This window comes from Diabrotica virgifera, chromosome 2 (assembly GCF_917563875.1).
Source record: "Diabrotica virgifera virgifera chromosome 2, PGI_DIABVI_V3a".
NCBI classification, from domain to species: domain Eukaryota; kingdom Metazoa; phylum Arthropoda; class Insecta; order Coleoptera; family Chrysomelidae; genus Diabrotica; species Diabrotica virgifera.
Genome location: NC_065444.1, coordinates 41,343,611 through 41,367,143, shown reverse-complemented (window position 1 = coordinate 41,367,143; position 23,533 = coordinate 41,343,611). Strand labels below are relative to the sequence as shown.

Sequence of the window (23,533 nt, the reverse complement as noted above, 5' to 3'; positions counted from 1 at the left end):
ATTTAAGGTAAAAATATATACCACAGCTTTGACCAACTAATATTGTTTATAATTAATGTTTTTAATTTTAATTTTAAATTAATCACTTTGACATTTATGTCAAATTTCCAGTAAACGTTTACAAATTTGTCACTAATGGCGTTCGCGAATTTGTAAATATCCCCTCTACGTACGAGCTCACAGCGTATACGCTGTGAGCTTTGCTGGTGTCGCTCCTGGCGGATTTCTAATCAACTTTCACTGGTAATTTTTAAATTTCTTATTTAATTGTTATCGCTTAATATTTACAACGCAAAAAAGTAATTACATTATAATCGATTTTTTAAAGATTTTGCTAATCATTTTGACGTTCTATTGATAAAATATGAATTTCTTACTTCGGATACTTTCACAATTATCGTGTAGATGGCGGTAAGATTAATACATTAATTTATAATTAGATATTACGGAACATAAAAAAAACTTAAATTCAGTATTTAAAACGTATTGTATATTTAAGGTAAAAATATATAACACAGCTTTGACAAACTAATACTTTTTATAATTAATGTTTTTAATTTTAATTTTAAATTAATCACTTTGACATTTTTGTCAAATTTCCAGTAATCGTTTACAGACTTGTCACTACTGGCGCTCGCGAATTTATAAATATCCCTTCTACGTACGAGCTCACAGCGTATAGAAATAATTTGTCTTATTTGACAAATATGACAAATAATGGGTACCATACGCTCTGAGCTTCGCTGGTGTCGCTCCTAGCGGATTACTAATTCAACTTTCACCGGAATTTTTAAATTTATTATTTAATTGTTATCGCTTAATATTTACAACGGTAAAAAATTGTAATAGATTTTTTTTAAATTTTGCTAATCATTTTGACGTTCTATTGATGAAATATTAATTTCTTACTTCGGATACTTTCACAATTATCGTGTAGATGGCGCTAAGATTAATAGGTTAATTTATAATTACATATTATGGAACATTAAAAAAACGTAAATTCAGTATTTAAAACGTAAGTATATTTAAGGTAAAAATATAATAATATACCTATACAGAAGTAAAAACTTCAAATTGTATTTTGGTATAAAATCGTTTATTTAAAAACTATCTAAAAGTCATCCACATGAATTGCAAAACGTTTTCGTTCTGAACAGAACATCTTCAGTGCCTGGAATGAAGTATTTCCACGTTAGATTAAGGCAAAAAGGTTAAAATTGTGACTGTTAATGAGAAAAAATATGTGGAGAATACTTACATTCCGCAAAGTAGTTGTAACTAGCACACCAATGAAGGTGGTAACTTCCTAATATATGGCTTACATTATAAATTTTAATGAAATATTGTGACTACTAGTCGATGTTAAAAGATTAAATTATGCATGTGCCTAAAGAGCAACATGCTTCCCTGCTCGAAAAAACTAGGTACTTGCCATTTCAATTAGCACAGACCAACTGATATGAAAGGAAAAAGAATGACAAAGAGTGACATGACAAGACAAGTTAAAGTCAATTTTTGGTTACGAACTTCAAAAAGTGTAGTTTTAATTTTTGGATTTTAATTAAAATGTAAAGGTAGTTAATAACTGATTGAAAATATAATTAAAACTGTTTAAAAAATATGTTGAGCATCTATTGTAAAGTCTAATTTAGCAACTCTCTAATCCAGAAAAACTTTTGGTTTGTTGGAAATAAGTTTGGTATTATTATAAGTTATAAGATTGGTATATTTCATGGTTAGAAGCGTGACGTCATCGATTGTAAAATTTAAAGGTGAAAGTTTAATTTAATATAATAGAATGAGATATATACTATATGCAAACAATAAATGACCTGAAGTGGAGAGATTGGATGGTAAATAAAGCAGATTTTAATTTTAAATGTTATAGATATATGTACAGTTGGTTGCCAAACATGATGAGGAATGTTTAAATTTGGCTGTATACTGTTGTAATGATGATAACAGACAGAATGTTGGCCCTCAATTATTGTCAAATTGTCAATGGGCAACGTCATGAGCATTTGCTTATTTGAAATAATTAAATTCAATTATTATTTGATTACTTGTTTTTCATAACTTTGTTATTTTTTATTATCTTGTAAATGATAGGGAACAAAAATTTGAAATTTTGCAGTTGGGTATAACTTTACACACCCTATCAAAATAGCTATCAAAATGACAGTGTTGCCATTTAAGAAAATCAACGATGACGTCATATCTCTAAATTGGGACACCCTGTATACATTATAATTGTATTTCAAAAAGGACAATTTGAAATACTAATCGACGGGTCTGAGCATTTTTCAAAAAAACAATTAGTATTTGAGATATTGAATGTATTCCAAATTACAGACTCTTTCTGTATGCATCAACTATTTATATATGGAGGGCTCAGAAGCCAATCAGGTTAAGTCACTAAATATAAAATCTGAGAAAATTGACTTGTTTCAAACTTGTTGTAAGAAAATAACGACTCCCATATAAGTACTAATAATAATTTTTATTGAAATGTAACATACTGATAAACTTAAATATAAGAAAAGTTGATGAAAATGAAAAGCGTTTTTCTTTTTTAATGCGTTTACACAAGGAAAAAATGACTTATGCTAAGTGTCCACTGAACTAAAAAATAAAATAACGGGAAAACAATTATTAGTCTATGTAATTATCCGAATCGTCACTGTCGTTATTAGCCTCAAGTTGGCCGATCACTGAAGTTGAAGCTCGAGGATTATTCCTTTGTATTACTGGCAAATTTTTATAAAATGTGTGGTAGTGCGGTGGAATGTAAGGAAGCAAATCAAACATGTGTTTTTTTTAAGTCTTTGACAGGTCTGCGATTTGGGTAGAGTTGCTCCTGAACAATATTAAATAACTTAGGTGGTCTTCCCTTTCCGGCCTTTTTTGCAATATTGATCTCGTTAAATGGAAAATCTTCTTGCAGTGTTTCTTTATAGAAAATAGATTCCGGTTTATTTTTGTAATATCTGAGCCATTTTATGTTCAACCAATTAACTTTCCCCCCTGTATTATCAATTTTTCTATTAATGATGCTGTTTTCCAATATTCTTGTCGAAAGAAATTCTTCACGTTTCATTTCAATTATTTGAAATGCATTAGTTTTCTTAGCAGTGGCAACTAAATTAATCCAATCTTCAGGACCATAAATAAACTCTTTTTTCTTTGCCTTTGACTCAATAACCCCAAAATCTGCATCATTCGGAAGGTAGCTATGACCTGAGGTGAGAAATTTATGGTCAATTGAAGTAGCGTTCATTTCGGGGTCTTGTGTGAGTTTGAGAAGTGACAGACTTAGTTTAATATTGCGGTTCTGGCCTGTACAACAGTCCGAATACAAAATGATACTATCACAATTTCTTGCATTCATTTTTAAATGTTTTGTCAGGCAGGTGGCAACTTCTTGTGAACCTCGCGATCCCTCGTGTTTCGTCCCACATAAACATGTACCCCTTATTGTCGTTGAAACTATGAATTCCCAAATTATAAACATATAAATTCATCTTATAATAAGCAACATATGTGCTTAGTTTGAGAAAAGGTAAAGCTTTTTGTAGATCGAATGTAAGAACATAGATGTTTTCATTAGCTAAATTTTTATCTTTGTTAAGCGAATCTCTCGCTAGTTTTGCCTTTCTGAGATGAATTTCTTTATCGGTTTTTGCTTTATGTATATCTTCTTCATTATTCCCAAATCTGATGGTATTTTGCAAAGAATCACATAACTGGCAGGTATCTTTAGATGGAGGTTTGAAGTGCAGATTAAAATTTGAAGAGAAAACATGATAGTACATTTTTTCTTTAACCGATTCTGAACCTTCCTGTTCACATTTCTCTTTATAAAGTTGATACATCTTTCTAATATTTAAATCTGGATTTAAATATTTTCTATCTGGAGCATCACAAAGAGTATAGTGGCTCTTGTAGCAAGGAAATGATTTGATGTGTTCCTTGACTTTCGTGACGTCTATTTTATTGGTTGGTTCTTTGTGACCTCTTTTGTCTATGCAAGAAGCTGGCGTTGTACTACAAGACAGTTTATAGATACGCCCCTCACTCACTTGAAAGGTATCTTTAAAAAATTTCTTACACACACGAATGGACAAGTCTGTAGTAGTTAAGTAATATTTTACTGATTTTAATCTTGGCGCTTTTGATCCATTTCTGACGCGACGTTTTTGAACAGAGCTGTTATGAATCAGTCCACGAAGATAAATGTTCTGCTTTGTATTGTCAGCTAACTTGTAAAATGAGTCAAAAATGAGTTGTCGTTCTTCGAGTGTTATATTAGAAGAACAAAGTCGTCTACATTTACAATCAACATTTTTAAACGATTTGCCAGGTATGTTCTTCCGGTTTCTGTTCACGTAAGCTTTTCCACTATACCGTCGAACTGCGTTGACTGTCGGTCTCCATTCTGTTGGATTCCTTTTTCGCTTTCTCCCTCTTGTCGGAGATTCTACCATAACACCCCCTTCATTTTCAATCACAATATTTTCTGCCCCAAGATCGTCGGCAGGTAAACTGGAACCATCTGAAACAAATTTCAGTGGTCAAAGCGTGTAAGTCAAAATCATTTTTTTTTTCTTTGAATTTGATGCAATTTCAGTCACAATAATCATAAAAAGGATTGTTTTGTGTTCATCTTTAGTAATAATTTTAACATTTAATCTATTGTTAGCAGAAAAAGCATAAAACACATTTTCGTAAGAAATTATTCCCGCCTTTTTAGGTTAAAAGTTACTTACTTGAATCAGATGAACTATTTCCACTGTTAGGCACATATTCTGATCCACTATCCGAGTAAGGATCATTTTCTTCAAGTTCTAATGAAAAATCAACGGTATTTTCACTCATTTTTACCGATAACAATCGTGAAATAAATCTCAAATCAAACTGTGACACGCCGAGATGACTTACACTAATTGACTTCCGATAATTTTTCAGTTTATTTCTGACGCTAAACAAAGAACCGCCATCTGTTGGTTTTACTGTCAAGCATTGACTTAGGCGTTTTGTCTGTAGAAAGTTTTAGCTGTAAGAAGGAATCTTCGACACGTAACTCAATTTTTAGCGGAAAGTGACTTACACTGATTGGCTTCTGAGCCCTCCATATATTACTCTCTAATGTATACATACTTATATCCGCGCTTTTAGTTACTTACCTTCTTATAGTCACAAGTTTATTTTTTGTTTGATAGTTTGTTGTTTTCACGATAAGAAACCTGCAGAAAAAGGCATAACTGCAGGTCGTGAAAACGAAAAATTTTACCTTGGAAAAGTTGCAGAAAATAAGAAAAATTAGATTTTCAGGAAAACGCGCCTTGGTCCAACTCCCTTTTAAATTTCCTTTTTTTGGTTATCCTATATGAGGTTTTCAGTACATAAAAAGGGATAAGGGGTAAAATCGCGACTGAACTTCGTATTGTAATCCGAGGATCTATTATGAGGCAGTGCTTTGAAAATAATATTTTGTGAAAAAAAAATTGCAGTCAACCGTATCTACAGGATTTCCAGAGAAGAGTTTTATTTGTTTTTAAAGCAATTTTTCTGTACTCTTGAACTCTGTGATAGGTAGATTGATGACATTTTTATTTGTAGCTATTTAAACATTGATTTTTTTGAAAAATGGTTTATTTAAAATTCTTTTTGACGATGTTCTAATGAGAATTAACTTCAGTGGTTCCCACGAGAGTAGTAATAAATTGTTTGAATCAAACTTTTATTAGTAAAATGGATTATATTATTAATAATATACTAATATATACGTCAGTCTAATTCTAATGTTTATGAAGCACATTTAAGCGATCATAGGGCATTTACTTTAGAATATGCAGTAGACAGTAATACTATACAATATGCGGCAAAATACAGTTGAGTCCGCGAGTCTTTACCCGTGCGTCATCATTTAAAGCATACGAAATAAGTCGGAAATTTACTAAACGCAACGGCAAATGGATATTATTCCGATCACGGGTTATAATAAAATTTGACGTTATTAAATAAATAGAATGTCAAATTTAAGTTTTGCTTTAAAATTTTGGTGCATAATTACAGCTACATTTGAAGTAGCGTAATAAATTATTTTATTATCATTGATTAATAAATAAATAAACAATTTATAAAAAAATTCAATAACATATTTTCTTTTTGTTATTTTATTCACTTTGGCGGAACCTTAAACACAAACATTCAACTGTGTCAACAATGAGGTTAGCTTTGTACGTCGTCAAAATTTATCTTAAAATAACATAAACTTATCACAAAACTTCTAACTCCAATATAAAATTAGTTACGAAAACAACTGTTTGTATAGTATAAAAAACTTCAAAATGCAAAAACTCGACAAAATAACAGCAAAAAATTCAACAAACTGACAGCGACAAAAGTAAAACAAACCAAAACGTCAGAAATTGTACTTAAATATGTGAAGATATCCCCAATCATCTTTCTTTGTATCTATCTCTTTTCAATACACTGAGTCTAAATCGTTCATAAAAATAACATGTGTTTTTACTTAAATAACAGGCGGCAGCTGGTTTGTCATTAATTTCATGCGTGCAAGAGAATGATGCTAAATAAAAAGTATGTGTTTTATCTGACCAGGTATTAATGACGCACGGGTAAAGACTCGCGGACTCAACTTTAAACAGCTGTGGGAGCACGACAAATAGAATTATATTTTAGTGACGTCACGTTGCCTAGCAACCGTCGATTCTGCCATTATGAAATTTTATTTTGTGACGTCAGCAAAATAGAATTATATTTGGCGTGCTCTGGGCCCTGTACTGAAATGAATATTGAAATAAGAAAATCTACGGTTTCGTTTTGATTTAAATCTGTCTCCCTATCCCTCCATCCTCCGATAGTACTATTTCTAGGTCTACCTGTTGTCAAGGAGGCTACGAGGAAGACAAATTTACACCAACATGACCGTAGTTTCTCAAATAAATTAAAACTATTTATATCGCAAATTAAACGAAGATATAAGACATGAATTACAGGTAAAATCGCTCAACGAAAAAGTTGAAGAAAAGAAGTTAAAATGGGCTGGACACATGATAAGAATGAGTGGTGAGAGACAAGTAAAAATGACATGGGAGGCCAAAGCAGTGGGTAAAAGCAGGAGGGGCAGACCAAGGAAAAGCTGGAACACTAGTGTAAACGAAATACTCAAGAAAAGAGGAACATCGTGGCAAGAAGCAAAAGTTTTAGCAGCAGATAGGAAGAAGTGGCGTAAATTTGCAGAGAGTATTATATAAAGGAGGAATCCTCGACACCTAATGGTAAAAGAGGCAACCGATTATGTATGTATGTTATATCGCAGTATGGTTAGAACGCCATCTAACGGGGAATAAGTGAAATGAATTTCGACTCGATTCAAGTTCTCTGTTTATGGTGTTATGTTATGGTGCCTTTTGGTATTGTCATACCTGGGTTAAACAGAGAAATTGAATCGAGTCGAAATTCATTTCACTTATTCCCCTTTAGAGGGCGTTCTAACCAGACTGCGATATACATAGTTTTAATTTATATAGAGAAACTACGGTCGTGTTGGTGTAAATTTGTCTTCCTCAGAGCCTGCTTGACAACAGGTAGACCTAGAAATAGTACTATCGGAGGATGGAGGGAGACAGATTTAAATCAAAACGAAACCGTAGATTTTCTTATTTTACTAATGCCAGACTCTGTATTAGAGTACACAGACTCGTTTCATACAGGTTCTCTGAACTGTAAATTCTAATATTTTCCTAACGGTGTCTTTTGGTATTGACATACCTGGGTTAAACAGAGAACTTGAATCGAGTCGAAATTCACTTCAAGAATATTGAAATGTTTATGATTATTTATAAACACAGTCCGTTGCCTGCAGAATATGTGAAAGGGTCTAAAGGTCCTTAGATACAGGTGACCATGTGACAGGTTCCTTTTTGATGTAACGCGATCCTTTGATTGTCTTGATATGGTAATATGATATGGTTCGTTAATAATTAGGTTTGTTCTAGCAAACAGTCAAACTAGTCAGAAACCGTCAGCTAAAAGTTGGTCAGTGAGAGAACATAATACAGTCACCAGTGCTATCCCCTCTACTCGCGCTGGTCTACTATTCGTTGATGGTTTCAAACCGTTTGAAACTGATGCTAGAACAAACCTAATATTTACATAATTTAAATCAGTTTTCGGCTCTACCAATTACCTAGTATTAGTCTATAACACAGTTATTATAAATAAAAGCTCTTACCTGTCTCGAATGTGATAGTTGCCATGCTGTCCTAAGATATCTTCAATTCCTGCCATGGCATGATCCATCAGCTGAAAAAAGTTGTGTTGTATAAAATAATCTTATTCTTAAAAAAACAGAATAACCTAATACAAGAAAAGTAGATAAATGAGAAATTTTTAAACCCTAAAAAACTTAAAACAAATTACTAGAAGATATAAACGAAGCAGCTACCACATAGCTACACCAAAAAGGAGTGCAAATAAATCACTTACTTGGGAAAAATGCAAACTATGATGAAATAATTTTACAACAAACAGTTATATAATAAGTACAAAGGGAATCCAAATTTGGATAACTTTAGTATCTATCAAAATCAAAATACGATCGTTAAAATAATTACGTATAAAGTAAAAAGAGCTAGTTGGAGATCATAATTTGAAATTCTGAGCAAAAATACTCTAATCCAAGAGGTCTGGGTTAAATTAAATAGGTTCAAAACCAGGAAACAAGCAAATACACACAAAATAGAGTAGGGAGACTGAATATTTCCGTAGTAAAATTTATCCGAATTGGGTAAACGAAAGACCAAGAGGGTTTAAAAATTACTAAGCAAATGACCACATCCTAAATAAAACCTTTTATAAAGAAAGACAAACAAGTCGAATATACCAGACGACTTATTAATAATACTTATTTTTAAACCTAATAAACCTAGAGATTCTCGAGACTCATACACACCTCTTTCATTGGGAACTTGTACCATGAAAACGTATGAACGACTTATTAAAAACAATTTAGAACACTGGCTGGAAAAACTCAATTATTACAGCAGTCCAGTATAAATTCAGAAGAACAATGCATACTCAAGAAGTTACAGCCTATTTGTTACTGATGTACCCGAAACAATTCAGTAGGTATCATGCTTATTTTTAGATATTAATGGAGCAAAATAATGAAAAAATGATGAATTTCAAAGAATAATGGAAGAACTAGATGAAGAATCTGAAAAGATAGGACTGAACATGAATTGCAGTAAAATAAAAACCAAAAACCGTGACCAATCAACAAGGGGAACTAATAATTTCAAAGGCACAAACAAGAAGTAAAAGAGTATATACCTATCTAGGACAAATCACTAAATTAAATAATAAAGAAAATCAGACACAAGAAATAAAGAATTTATTTACTATGGAATCTCTAACGCGAGAATTTTACTGTCATCGTTGCATTTGTTTGTCTTTTTAAAGACAGATCACATGCTATGATTTTTTTGTGACGTATATTCTTGAGTTGGGGTTGATTTCATGTAATCGAATGAACTATCTTTCAGTAAAGTCGTCCCAGGAATGCAACTCATAAATATTGGCAATATCATTTTAAAGTCTTCTACTTTAAAATGTATAATATGTATATTAGCCCAGTAAATGAACGGGAAATTCGGCGATACCGTGTAATTTTCAGGGGCAACTATTTGTTAATTATTTATTTCTTGATTAACTATTTATATGGGAAATAAGCCACAATTAAATTGAAAAAAATTATTTTATTAACGTTTCGACGCCCAAATCGGGTGTCGCTGTCAAAATACAAAATACTACTAAATTAAACAAAAATGTTGTTGCTAAGTAAAATATTCTTCTAATAATTTATTTAATCTGACTCATTTATATTGGCAATTCAGACATATAGCCCAATAAATTACCGTTTTGGAGTGTAATTTCCAGGGGCAACTCCGAATTGCATGGAAATTTGGACTTAGGTTCTACTTACCCTCCACTTCAAAGTTGAAATTGTGCCGTTGGTTGCTTTTACTTGGGGGGTGACAGTCACTTCTTCTCGGGGGTGAAAAAACATACGTTCAAGAGAAGACCGGAAATGAATAAATTGACTGATTTTAAGCAACTTTTGTTTTATAGAGTTTTTTACGTCAATACTTTTCGAGTTATTTGCCATTGAAAATGTTGATTTTTAGAGAAAAAAACTACGTTTTCAGACGGTTTCTCGCAAATAACTCAAAAAGTAAATATTTTATCAAAAAAATATCCTTAGCAAAAGTGTAGCTTATAAAAAACCCAAAAATCAGTAAAGTGTATCAGTAAAGTCTATCAATCAAATAAAAACAAAGTTGTAGCTCATGAAAAATACGTTCTTATTCGTCTAATTCCAAATCGAATATTTCAAGGTGAAATCACCGAAAAACTAAGCACTTTTCGGGAAAAACCCATTTAAACTTTTTTAAAGTGTTTATAAAAAGCTTTGTTTTAATTGTTAACAAAAGTTTTAGCATTAAAAATAAGCGAGTTACGCTCAAAATAAAGTTGGCCATCTTTTTTTTTTTTGTAAAAAATCATGAAAATCTCGCTGTGTTTAGCTCCTCAAATGAAATTAATCGCTACCGCTTTACAAACAATTTACTTACCTATCTATTTTTTATATGATCTGTCAGTCTCACCGGTTTAAAGTGTTTATTTTTGAAAGGGTTATAATTGAGAAAGCTTGAATGGGTCACTAATGTGACCCATTCATGTGAAAGCTTGAGTGTATGCAAATTTTGAACAGCCATCTCTTAACCAATTTTTGTCTTACGGAGAAACAAAATAAAACTAGCATATTTATAATAGGAAAACCTACATTTTTTTAGTCTTTAAGATTTTTCTAATCACTAATACTTTTTAAGTTATTTTGAAAAAATTAAATTTTTCAAAAATTTTTAGAAATTTTTTTTTACTATAAAACCAAATGTTTTCAAAAATAAGCACTTCAAACCAATCAAACTTACAGATCATATAAACAATACACATACAGTTAAAATAGATGGTAAAGCCAAACGATTAATTTCATTTAGGGTGCTAAATAGAGCGAGGTTTTCACGATTTTTTTTACCAAAAAAAGGGGCCAACTTTTTTTTCAGTATAACTCGTTTATTTTTGATGCTGTGTGTTTTTGTAAAAAACAAATAATAAGCTTTTTTTCGATACTTTAAAAATGTTAATAAGGTTTTTCCGAAAAACGCTTCTTTCTTCGGTGATTTCGCGTTGAATTATTCGATTTGGAATTAGACGAATAAGAACGTATTTTTCATGAGCTACAACTTTGCTTCTACTCGATTTGTAGACTTTACTGGTACACCATTTTTTTCGTTTTTTTATAGGCTACACTTTTGCTAAAAATATTTTTTTCGATAAATTATTTACTTTTTGAGTGATTTGGGAAAAACCGTCTGAAAACGTAGTTTTTTTGTCGAAAAATCAACATTTTAAATCGCGAATAACTCGAAAAGTATTGACTCACGTAAAAAACTTTATAGAACAAAAGGTGCTTAAAATAAGTCAATTTATCCATTTCCGGCCTTATTTTAAACACGCGTTTTTCATCCCCCGAGAAGGGGTAAATGTCACCCCCAAGTAAAAGCAACCAACAGCACAAATACAACTTTGAAGTGGAGGGTAAGTAGAACCTAAGTCCAAATTTCCATGCAATTCGGAGTTGCCCCTGGAAATTACACTCCAAAACGGTCATTTATTGGGCTATATGTCTGAATTGCCAATATAAATGAGTCAGATTAAATAAATTATTAGAAGAATATTTTACTTAGCAACAACATTTTTGTTTAATTTAGTAGTATTTTGTATTTTGACAGCGACACCCGATTTGGGCGTCGAAACGTTAATAAAATTATTTTTTTCAATTTAATTGTGGCTTATTTCCCATATAAATAGTTAATCAAGAAATAAAGAGAAGAATAAGATTGGCCTGGGCATCATTCGGAAAACTGCCTTATATTGTAAAGAACCGAAAATATCCCCAATACCTAAAAACAGGAGGCTTCAATCAATTCATACTATCCGTTCTCATATATGGCTCTTAGACCTGGACGTTTACAAAGGAAACTATGGAAAAATAGCAAAGACAGAAATATCCATGGAAATACAAATGCTGAAAATTAAACTAGCAGTCAGGAAAAGAAACGAATGGACCCGTAACAAAACAAAAGTAAGAAATATCTCAACCCAAGTACCAAAACTTAAATGGAAGTTCGCCGGACACACCCTACGGCAGAAGGATGAAAGATGGACTAAGATGATTATACATTGGAGACCATAGAACCCAAACGAAATAGGGGAAGGCCACAAATGCGACGGTCAAATGACCAAAAAGAGGAAGCAGAGGAATATGTCCAAGGATTGATGTTTAGGGTTGATTAGATCGATACAAGCAAGCATATGGTGTAGCTAATCTAGACATCCTACCAGTGGCGTGCTGAAACTTTTCAAGCGGCCCGGTGATTTTATAGGAAAGCGGTCTCCCATCCTCATGTTACCTTCTATCATCAGAATTTTTTATTCATTATTTATAATGCAAACTTATTTGACCGGCCTCAAGAGGCCGCGGCCTCTCAGTGATTGCACCGATTCATTAATATGGCCAGCACGCCACTGCATCCTACAGTAAATAGATATAACGTACCCTTTCATGAATCCTTTCATTCATCGTAGGCTTCTTCTTCTCTGCCGTCTTGACGTTGAGAATCTTCACCAGAGGTTTGATCGTAATACCTTGAAAGACAACGTAGAATGAAGTAAACACTTCTGTTGTATATAGGTATATTATAAATTACCTTGAAAGAATACTGTGAAGTACACAACGGCAATCGTCGTGGTCATGAACATGGGCTGCAACTTGACCGTTCGAGGATCTATCAGGAGCACCAGGGCAAAGGCAACGGCTCCTCTCAAGCCTCCGTAGGACATGACGAATTTGTCGACGGTACTCAGCTGGTTCAAGCGGAATCTGTTCGCTAATGCAGTAAATATTATAACTCCTGGAAGAATTAAAACAACATTATTGATTTTATGTATCTAGGAAGAACGGTACTTGTTGAAACTCAACAGTTGTTGTTTTATGCAGTATTTGACGTTGCAGAATCAATGAACTCAATTCGTTTTCATATAAAAGGGAGACGCAATACATTGCGTAAGCAAAAATATACAAAAATGTAGTTGTACCTGTATCTAAGAGACTGGTGGTAACTAATGGAAAATAAATTACGCAAATGTACGCAAAATAAAAAAAAATTACAATTTAAATTTTTGGTTTCTTTGTTCTTATCTTTCTTCTCTGATGCATTGTAGAACCTGCTTAACTTTTACTAACAACAACATACTTTGCTTGTGCTAGACATCGAAGTAAAAAGGCGAAACTAAAGCAAAATATTGGAGAGGACTACACAAAATCAAATGATGGAGATTAAGATGAGAAAGAGTCTATTAAGCGCAAGAATATGGAAAAATTGCATTGAAACATGAAAGGAAGTCCTAAAATAATTTGGAGGAAGATTGAGTTAATGGAGATAGACAACAGCAATGGTCACTGATATAATAAAAGAGGAAGTGGTTCAAGCACTTCAAAAAATACAGAAAAGAAAATCAGATGATATTCCTGGGAAAGTATGGACATCTTTAGGAGTGACAGGAACACGTAAGCTAACAGGTTTATTCAATATAATTATGGAAGTGGAACAAAATGTCAAATAAATGGAGAAGCAGTAGGTACATTCGTAACTGTTTACAAAACCAAAGGAGATATACAACAATGTATACATTACAGGACCATAAAACTACTTAGTCGTACCATGAAAATATGGAGAGAGTAATCTATAGATGGATACGTCAAGAAACCGAAATATCCAATAATCAGTTTGGCTCTATGCCAGGCAGATCACCAACAGATGCAATTTTTATTATAAGACAGTTGACGGAAATATATAGGATATGTAAGAATAAAGACACAAAGACTCATATGGTATACGGTGAATAAGTAAAAATTGTAAGTAATTGTAAGAGTAACAACTAGTGCTAGAGCAGGTGTGGAAGAGATTATGATAAATGTCATGTAAAAGTAGGATTACATCATCAAGGCTCGGTGCTCATTTATTCTCATTAGCGTTGTATCAGATTACAGCAAAATTACAGGGCAAAATTCCCTGCTTAATGTATGCTGATGACGTAGTGTTAGTAGGAAATAGTGAAAGCGATTTAGAACAAAATTGGAACAGTAGTGGCAAGCCCTTAAGGAAAAAGGTTTAAAACTTAGTAAGAAAAACAGAGTATTTGGAAAGTTCATTTAAAGATAGAGTTGCTTCAAATCGAATGATATCTTTGGATTGAGAAATGATTGTGAACAGTCTTAAGTACTTAGTATTGGTACTACAGAGTAATGGAGAAATAGATGAATATTCATTTAGTTGAATTAGAGTTAGATGGGTGAAGTGGATGGAAGCGAGTGGTGTGTTGTGTAACAGAAAAATTCTATAAAACCAGGTATGATGTACGGAACTGCATGCTGGACACAGATGGGAAAAGAAAGAGAATGGAGTTTTCATAAAAATATGTATTTCATCAGCTATTTCTGTTAAATATTGTATTGATATGGTACTAACCACAGTTGATTGATCCCATATAAATACAATTTCACTTAAACATGCCACAAAAAAATAGTTTCAGAACTATCTGTTCTTATTGTAATATTATAACAACCATGTTTCAAAAATTGATATATTATGTATTTAAATTCTTTAGTCAAAACCAAAAAATCTCTGTTCCTATCGGTAGTCTCAGCATAACAGATTTATTGGTAACTCTGTCTAAATAGGATATTTTAGCAGTGTCAGTATATATCTAACGATTCTATTTTTTTCATCACGGATTTACAAAATGTGGATATTTCCATACAAAATGATCCTAAATACATATATTATCTCAGCATAGGCACTTGTTTTCTAGCTTCAATTAACAAAAGTTTTTAAAGATTTAGTTCTTACTGAACCACCCTTTACTTAGTTTAAAAAAAAGATTTGTGTAGCTCTGGTTTTCTTTCTACATACATACCAACATTCATATAAATCTGTAAAATCTTAAGTTTACGTCATTTCCCATTAACACCTAAACCATTTATGTTTATATTTAGCGTGCACAACAACCATTTAAGTCTACTGTTAGGTTTTTTCCGTTTGATTATCTTTTTATGGAAAAATTATTAATCGAAACCACAAAAGAGACACTATTCACCGTTTGGTAAATAAAAGGGTTTTATTAGTTATGTACAGTTTTCTCATAAAGAAATAATGGATTTTATCACGCTAGGATATGAAATTGCTTGTATTTACTTTATTTCTAAGTAGTTTTTAGAGAATAAAACGATGAAAACTACGTTTAAATGGGTCCAAATTGTATCTATTAGTTTTTGTTCCCTACATCAAATGGGGACATCCATAAACTACGTCGTAAAGATTTCGGACTTTTTAATACCCTCCCCCCTTCCGTCGTAAAGCGTCGTTTACAGTTGACCCCCCCTCATATCGACGTCACAATTGGAACTCATGACCCCCCTTTTTAGTGATTTTTTAAAATTCCATGATATTTCTGGATTTTTTAAAGTTAGCTATCAAAGTTTATTTACTTACTATGTACCTAGTTCATTAATATCGGCGTACTTTTTTCTTTCAATTTACTGTACAACTAATTAGCTTTATTCGGACAAAAGACAATACTTTTATCGGAGTTATGATATGCTTTCTTAACTGCATCATATAAATCTTGATACTTACTTTGTTTTGATTTCAATACCATGTCTTTTATTAAGTATAAATACAATGCACTAACTAAAGAAAATAGAATATTTTATTTCTATTCATTCTTGTAGAATTGTTTCACACAGATTATTCAGTAAATAAATGAACAGTTTAAATTTATTACTTCCAGACATTGTTATTTATAGAAGCGTTTGTTTAAATACATAGAACAATGTTTTATTGTTTGTTATTCTGTACAAAACTGCTAGCAATATTATTAAGGCTATGAGTGATAAAAACGAAATGAAAAGTATGCGATAAAAGTAATATACCTACTAATTCTTTTTAATTCTAAAATAGGGTAATTTTTTCATATTCGTGAACATCAAACGACGTCGGATGTGCACTCATGGCCCCCTCCCCCCTGTCGTATACCGTTGTAATAAGCAAAGACGCCCCCCTCCCCCTTTTCAACGACGTAGTTTATGGATGTCCCCAAAAGTGTTACGGATAAAATCAACAATATTTTCAATTCAAAGGGAATAAAGGCAACATTTACTCCTCAATAAAACTTTTTATCTTATTTTTATCTTTAATCTTACATAGGACAAACCAATATAGAAATCAGAATTTTTTATCATTTAGAGTTTTTCTCGTTAGTACCATTGAGTTATCCACGTGTTCTAATACCTGTCTTATTATAATTATTTATATCCATTATCCATCCACGTGACAACAAAACAACTTTATTGCTTTCCATGCTAAAAAAAATCTTTTTCAAACCATATTTCATTATATCCTAATTTTCTTTGCTTACGAACATCGACTAATTCATAATTTCATCAAAACATGTTTTTCTCTCTCCCTGACAACTGCTTTCCACCAGATCGATTGTCGTCTTACATAAACAACGCGTCACGTGACGCAGCTACACCGAAGTATTAAGTCACGTGCAGCCACAGGGAGATAATTATTATGCGGTCTTAATTTTCTTTCGTGCGTACTTTTTCTTTTAAAAGAAAAGATTTGTCGCGACGTCGAGTCTGCAAAATAATGTTTGGATTGGCTGAGAAATTATTTTAGTGATGAGGTATCTCTTTAAATCGAAGGTATTTATTAGGTATATAGGATTTGAAAAGGAATGGTAGCATCCCATTTCCCATTTATACACATACAGGGTGGGCCAAAGAAAAAAAACCACCTCGATATTTGGCAGTAGTTATTAACTACAGTGGAACCCCGTTAACTCGGATTAATCGGGACCGCGGCCGATCCGGGTTATCGAAAATTCGGGTTAGCCGGAGAAAATGGTAAAACTTATTAAAATATGGTATGCTTATAGATAAACTCCGTTATAATTGGCACACAGACACTTGTAAACCACGTTCGCGTTCCACACATACAAAGCGTCGTCGAGAGTCTCATTTTTAGCTTTCTTAGCTTTGCACCGATTGTCCAAACTGTCTTTTGTTATCATTTTGAAACAAAAACAACATTTTAAGTTTTATTGCCATTACGTAGACAAAAAATCACGCAAACACAACAAAATCTGAATATATTTACGCGGAACGAACAATGAGACTTTACTACACACACACAATACCGTCTCGCAACGAGAACGAACTTATGTTATTTAATAAGAGTGAAGACTAAGACCATTGTTTGAAAAATAATTTTTTAATAGTCTTTTCTAAACAATGCTAGAGAGTTTCAAGTAAATAAAGGATACTACAGATGCCTATTGGTTTCGATAACACGAGAATGAGCGTTGTCTGCCATGCCAGTTATTTTTACTAAGGTATATTATGTATCAAATTACACAAATACGCATTATCTCTCATTGTATAATGTGTTTGACATTGAAAATTGAAACGAATGAACTACATAGGAATTCGCTAAAACGACAAATTTTTACGAAGAAAGTTTATTATGATAAATAAAATTAGCCTGAAAAACATAAGATATTATAGTATTCGAACAATATGTTTATAAGGAAAGATAAAAGAAAATATTTTAAGATGTTGAAAAGAAATTGGAAAATCCAGCATAAAGGACATACATTTTTATTGTTGTAATGTTTGTCTGATAAAAATCGGTCCGGGTTAGCCGGACTTCCGGGTTATCGGGGGCCGACTTATCGGGGTTCCACTGTACTGCCAAATATCGAGTTGGACTCACCCTGTATATTTAATAAACATTTATGAGAAATATTTTAACTATTATAGTGATTTTACCCATCGCCATACAACGGGGGATACAATCAAACTAGTCACCTTACAATTTTTTGGAAATCAAAGAAAATGAGATAGTAGATGAAATGGCAAATAATTCAGCAACTTTAAATGAAATAGTAAATTTAACAATCTCCAGCGATTACATTCCAGAATTGCATAAAAAATTAAGAAAGAAATGGGAAACTATTTGGCTCAAGTTTGTACAAACTCCGAGAAATCCGTACGCTTACGTATATCCACAACTTCCGCAAAATATCCCACATATTTGATTATCACGTTACTCGATTTTATTTTATAAACCATGACAACTTTTCTGCACATTTAGCTAAAATTGGAATGCGTATCAACTCTGTATGTTCATGTGATAACTACTCAACCGCAGATTTAAATCACATAATCTTTAACTGTGATCTTAATAAATATCATACGAAAACACGAATTGCTAGGCTTCAAGAGCACAATGTCAGTTTACCGCTGAATATTTCACACCTAGTAAGCTTCAACATAATAGTTATTTATGATATAAGTGTTAAAAGTACACGTTTAAGTCACGCATGTGAAAGTATTATATCGTGCAATTCACATGAGTGCCTTAAAAATGTACTTTTTAACACGCATATCATACAATATTTTTTCTACAAACGTAATTACAGGACAATATCTACAAAAACTTTTACTTGAACTTGACTGACATTCCATTTTTATATTTTTTTGACATTACATCAAAATTGTCTATACGCTGTGAGCTTCGCTGGTGGCGCTCCTAGCGGATTACTGGAATTATCTTTCACCGGTAATTTATCATTTAATTGGTATCGCTTAACATTTACAACGCAAAAAATAAATTAAATTGTAATCGATTTTTTTAAGATTTTGCTAATCATTTTGACGTTCTGTTGATAAAATATGAATTTCTTACTTCGGATACTGTCACAATTATCGTGTAGATGGCGCTAAGATTTTTAGATTAAATTATAATTACATATTACGGAACATTAAAAAAACTTAAATTCAGTATTTAAAACGTAAGTATATTTAAGGTAAAAATATATACCACAGCTTTGACCAACTAATATTTTTTATAATTAATGTTTTTAATTTTAATTTTACATTAATCACTTTAACATTTATGTCAAATTTCCGGTAAACGTTTACAGACTTGCCACTATTGGCGCTCGAGAATTTGTAAATATCCCCTCTACGTACGAGCTCACAGCGGATACGCTCTGAGCTTCGCTGGTGGCGCTCCTAGCGGATTACTAATTCAACTTTCACCGGTAATTTTTAAATTTATTATTTAATTGTTATCGTTTAACATTTACAACGCAAAAAAGTAATTAAATTGTAATCGATTTTTTTAAGATTTTGCTAATCATTTTGAGGTTCTATTGATAAAATATGAATTTCTTACTTCAGATACTTTCACAATTATCGTGTAGATGGCGCTAAGATTTTTAGATTAAATTATAATTACATATTACGGAACATTAAAAAAACTTAAATTCAGTATTTAAAACGTAAGTATATTTAAGGTAAAAATATATACCACAGCTTTGACCAACTAATATTTTTTATAATTAATGTTTTTAATTTTAATTTTAAATTAATCACTTTGACATTTATGTCAAATTTCCGGTAAACGTTTACAGACTTGCCACTACTGACGCTCGAGAATTTGTAAATATCCCCTCTACGTACGAGTTCACAGCGTATACGGTCAATACGAACTGCAGTGCTTTAAAAATATTTTAAACACTAGTGCCTTAAAGTAGCATTTTTAACGCACGTGTAAAGGTTTATCAACATCCAAAATTGAGATCAAGACATATTCATTTAATTCTTAAATATACTAGAAACAAAACCAAAACATACCCATTTGTTTACATTTTAGTAGGTGACCTAGATTTGTTAGAAGCACCAGTCGACAATAATGCATAGTCAACTAATTCATATTTTGGTATGTCATGGTCAAGCTGAATCGGCAATATAAACAAAATACATGTTACAAGTTTGTTTATATACTTATACATGAAGGCACCGTGATTCATTCTAATTGATTCGTTAATTAAATATCATTCTTAATCCAGATGCACTCGTAGATGGTTCTACTTTAAGCACACCAACTTGTTACTGATAATAATTAGTAGTGTTCAATAAATAAAGTATGGACAAATAGTGTATTCCTAACAACCAACCCTCTTCTCAGAGTAACTACCCCATTACAACAACAACGTATTCTTTTATCCTGCCAGGATCGCCATATGATGGTTCCTGTTTATCTGAACCATCTCAGATAATTGAGGGGTGGTTACCCCCTACCATAAGGGTTGATGAAGTAACAATACTCACTGTAGATTCATTTATTGGTACGTTGAAGTAACTACGGTAAAGAGCTGGTGGTATATTATTTAGTAACTGTGATGTTTACTCGTTGGGATCTCAAATACCAATGACTAATCTTTTCGCCATGAAAGTAGAACTCAAAGTGGATTCCCCTGTTTACTATTTGGTATAAATAAAAGTGAGAGTGTTTAGTAAAACTGCTGAATCGACTAGATTATAAATAACGAATACTAATTGTTATTTCAAACTGACCTTGTATCGAAAATCGACACATTGATGTGGTAATATAGGTCAATCGTATTTATTATAAACAAACGTATTTGTTTTACCAAAGACATTTAATTATTAAAAGAATTTGTCCTAATAAGATGATTACTGAGATGCAGTGTATCCCAATACATCTTCATGAAGCAAATAAGAACAGACCAAGGCACAGAATATAAGAATGAAGTAATGCAGGAACTAACAAAGCTACTTAAAATAGAGCACAACTTCTCAACGGCATACCATCCACAGTCCATTGGAAGTTGCGAAAAACTGCACAGAACATTGAACGAGTATGTAAGAGCATTCATAGACGAAGACAGAGAAAATTGGGACGTGTGTTGCAGAATGTTCACATACTGCTACAATACAACCCCTAACATGTATCATGGTTACACACCGTTTGAACTGTTATATGGCAGGAAGGTTAACCTACCAGAAGATCTTACACAGGAGATTCAACCATGTTATAACATAGATGCTTACTACAATGAGTTACGCTACAAACTACAAAGCGCACACGAGAGAGCTAGAACCTTCTTACTAAAGCACAAAAAAGAGCGACAAGAAAATAACAAGCTCAAAGCAACACCACAACACTTTAAAATAGAAGACCTAGTCCTGGTAAAAAGGGAAGAGAATGGTAAGTTTGATAGTCTTTATGTAGGCCCCTTCACAATAACAGAGGTAAACAACGTTAATTGTAAGATCAAAACAGAAAACAATAAAATCAAGGAAATACATACGAATAGATTATATGCTTACAATCCGAGAACACAGTGAGTGACAAGTGAAACGGGAACAATGTTGATAACGAACATTTTTATTTTTTTTGTATTTAATTATTAGTTATAGGAAATAAAAACTTAACTTGTATTTATTAAAACGCAGTAGGCAGTTGATGGTATTATCAGAAAATTTTCTTCCTTTTCCGTAGTCAGAAAATTTTTGGAGAGAAAGGGAAGATGTACTGGGATACACTGCATTTCAGTAATCATCTTATTAAGACAAATTCTTTTAATAATTAAATGTCTTTGGTAAAACAAATACGTTTGTTTATAATAAATACGATTGACCTATATTACCACATCAATGTGTCGATTTTCGATACAAGGTCAGTTTGAAATAACAATTAGCATTCGTTATTTATAATCTAGTCGATTCAGCACTTTTACTAAACACTCTCACTTTTATTTATACCAAATGGTAAACAGGGGAATCCACTTTGAGTTCTACTTTCATGGCGAAAAGATTAGTCATTGGTATTTGAGATCCCAACGAGTAAACATCACAGTTACTAAATAATATACCACCAGCTCTTTACCGTAGTTACTTCAACGTACCAATAAATGAATCTACAGTGAGTATTTTTACTTCATCAACCCTTATGGTAGGGGGTAACCACCCCTCAATTATCTGAGATGGTTCAGATAAACAGGAACCATCATACACGCATGGAGTGCTAAAAATTGCATTTTTAACACGGTTGTAGAAAAAAACTATTAATGATATCATACAATTTCTTAAAGATTCTAAAACAAAAATCTAATAATGACATCTTTAAATTTCAAATATCTGTGGCAAGAAATTTATCTAATGACATCCCGTCTTTGTGAATACACACACACTACAATTTTTTCTTTTTTCTTACTCCCCCTAATTTTTCCTGACTGTCCATAAATTTTGAGCAACCTCTATCTAATTCTCCACGTCCATAGTTTTCAGGTCTCTTGCTATATTATCTCACCACCGGAGTCGAGGGCGTCCGCGTGGTCTTCTTCCAGTTGGGACTTCTTTCCACACCAGCCTTACTCTTCTTTTGGTCAGAATGACTCCTGAGGTGTCCTGCGCATTGGAGTTTTCTGGACTCTATTTCTTTTACTATGTTAGCGTCTGGGAATAGTTTCTTCGGGCTCTTTGTTAGTTCTTATCCTATATTGTCCTGCTACTTCATCAACCACAGGCCCAGAGATCTTCCTTAGCATTTTTCTTTCCCAAACATGTAGTCCCTCTTCGTTTGCCTTTGTTATCGTCCACGATTCGCTACCATACATGATTACGGGTAACTACGGTTAATGGTGTAAGACTATCTCCCCTACATTTAATAAGTTCTGTAGGTTTATCATCATTTCCTGGAGTTTTGTTATTTTTTAGATATTTTATTGTGTCTTCTACTTCTTGAATTGATAGAGGCTCTAATGGTGCATTGTTTCTTGCTCCTGGAAGTGGTGGATTTTCATATTTCGATTCGACGGAAATTAGCTCTTTATAATGTTCCACACACATATCTAATACGTCCTCTTTTCTATTGAATATATGTCCCTCCTTATTTTTACATATTTTCAGTGTTGGTTTAAACTCTTTTACTGCATTATATAGAGATTTATTCTGATTTGGTTTTGCCTTTTAAACATCCCAATTTCTTCTAATATCACATTTTTAAAAACTCACTTTCTTCTTTAGAAGTACTTCTCTTCTAAGATCTTTATAATTATTTTGCCTTTCCCCACTTCATCTTTATTGGATAAGATTATATGTATAATTTTTTCTTCGGGTAATGTCCTCACACTAGAGTAGATAAGCAAGCGGGGTACTGGATCAGTTTGGTAACCTGTCCATCAGGATCTCCGAAGCTGATGGACAGAAGAGCCTCCTTTGACCTTGGGGGTGTACAAGAAGTACAAGAAGGGATCAACAATGACCAGAGGATTGTAAGAACTCATCGCTTATCTCTAGATCTCTTCTTCTTTCCCGAAGAAGTGATTGACAATAACCAGAAGGTTGTAAGAACTCTAGAATCTCTAGATCTCTTCTTCTTTTCCGAAGAAGAGTTGACTCCTGTTTATTTGTTACCTGTAAAATGTATTGTATGTACCTTTA

The 23,533-nt window shown here is 32.6% G+C and overlaps 2 protein-coding genes across 12 annotated transcripts in view; one reads left to right on the top strand and one right to left on the bottom strand.

The window, feature by feature from the left end:
• LOC114327965 (histone acetyltransferase KAT8) overlaps window positions 1-23,533 on the top strand; it is a 345,297-nt gene that overhangs the window by 98,067 nt on the left and 223,697 nt on the right. The window lies entirely within an intron of this gene.
• Window positions 1-23,533, bottom strand: part of LOC114327962 (probable Na(+)/H(+) antiporter nhx-9) — a 238,461-nt gene that overhangs the window by 121,371 nt on the left and 93,557 nt on the right. For all 11 annotated transcript variants that reach the window (XM_050643634.1, XM_050643635.1, XM_050643636.1 and 8 more), the window contains exons 5-7: window positions 12,861-13,064; window positions 12,710-12,798; window positions 8,261-8,331 (exon numbers count right to left, since the gene is read on the bottom strand). In XM_050643634.1, coding sequence (XP_050499591.1) covers window positions 8,261-8,331; window positions 12,710-12,798; window positions 12,861-13,064 — 364 coding nt within the window. The remainder of the gene's footprint in view (window positions 1-8,260; window positions 8,332-12,709; window positions 12,799-12,860; window positions 13,065-23,533) is intronic.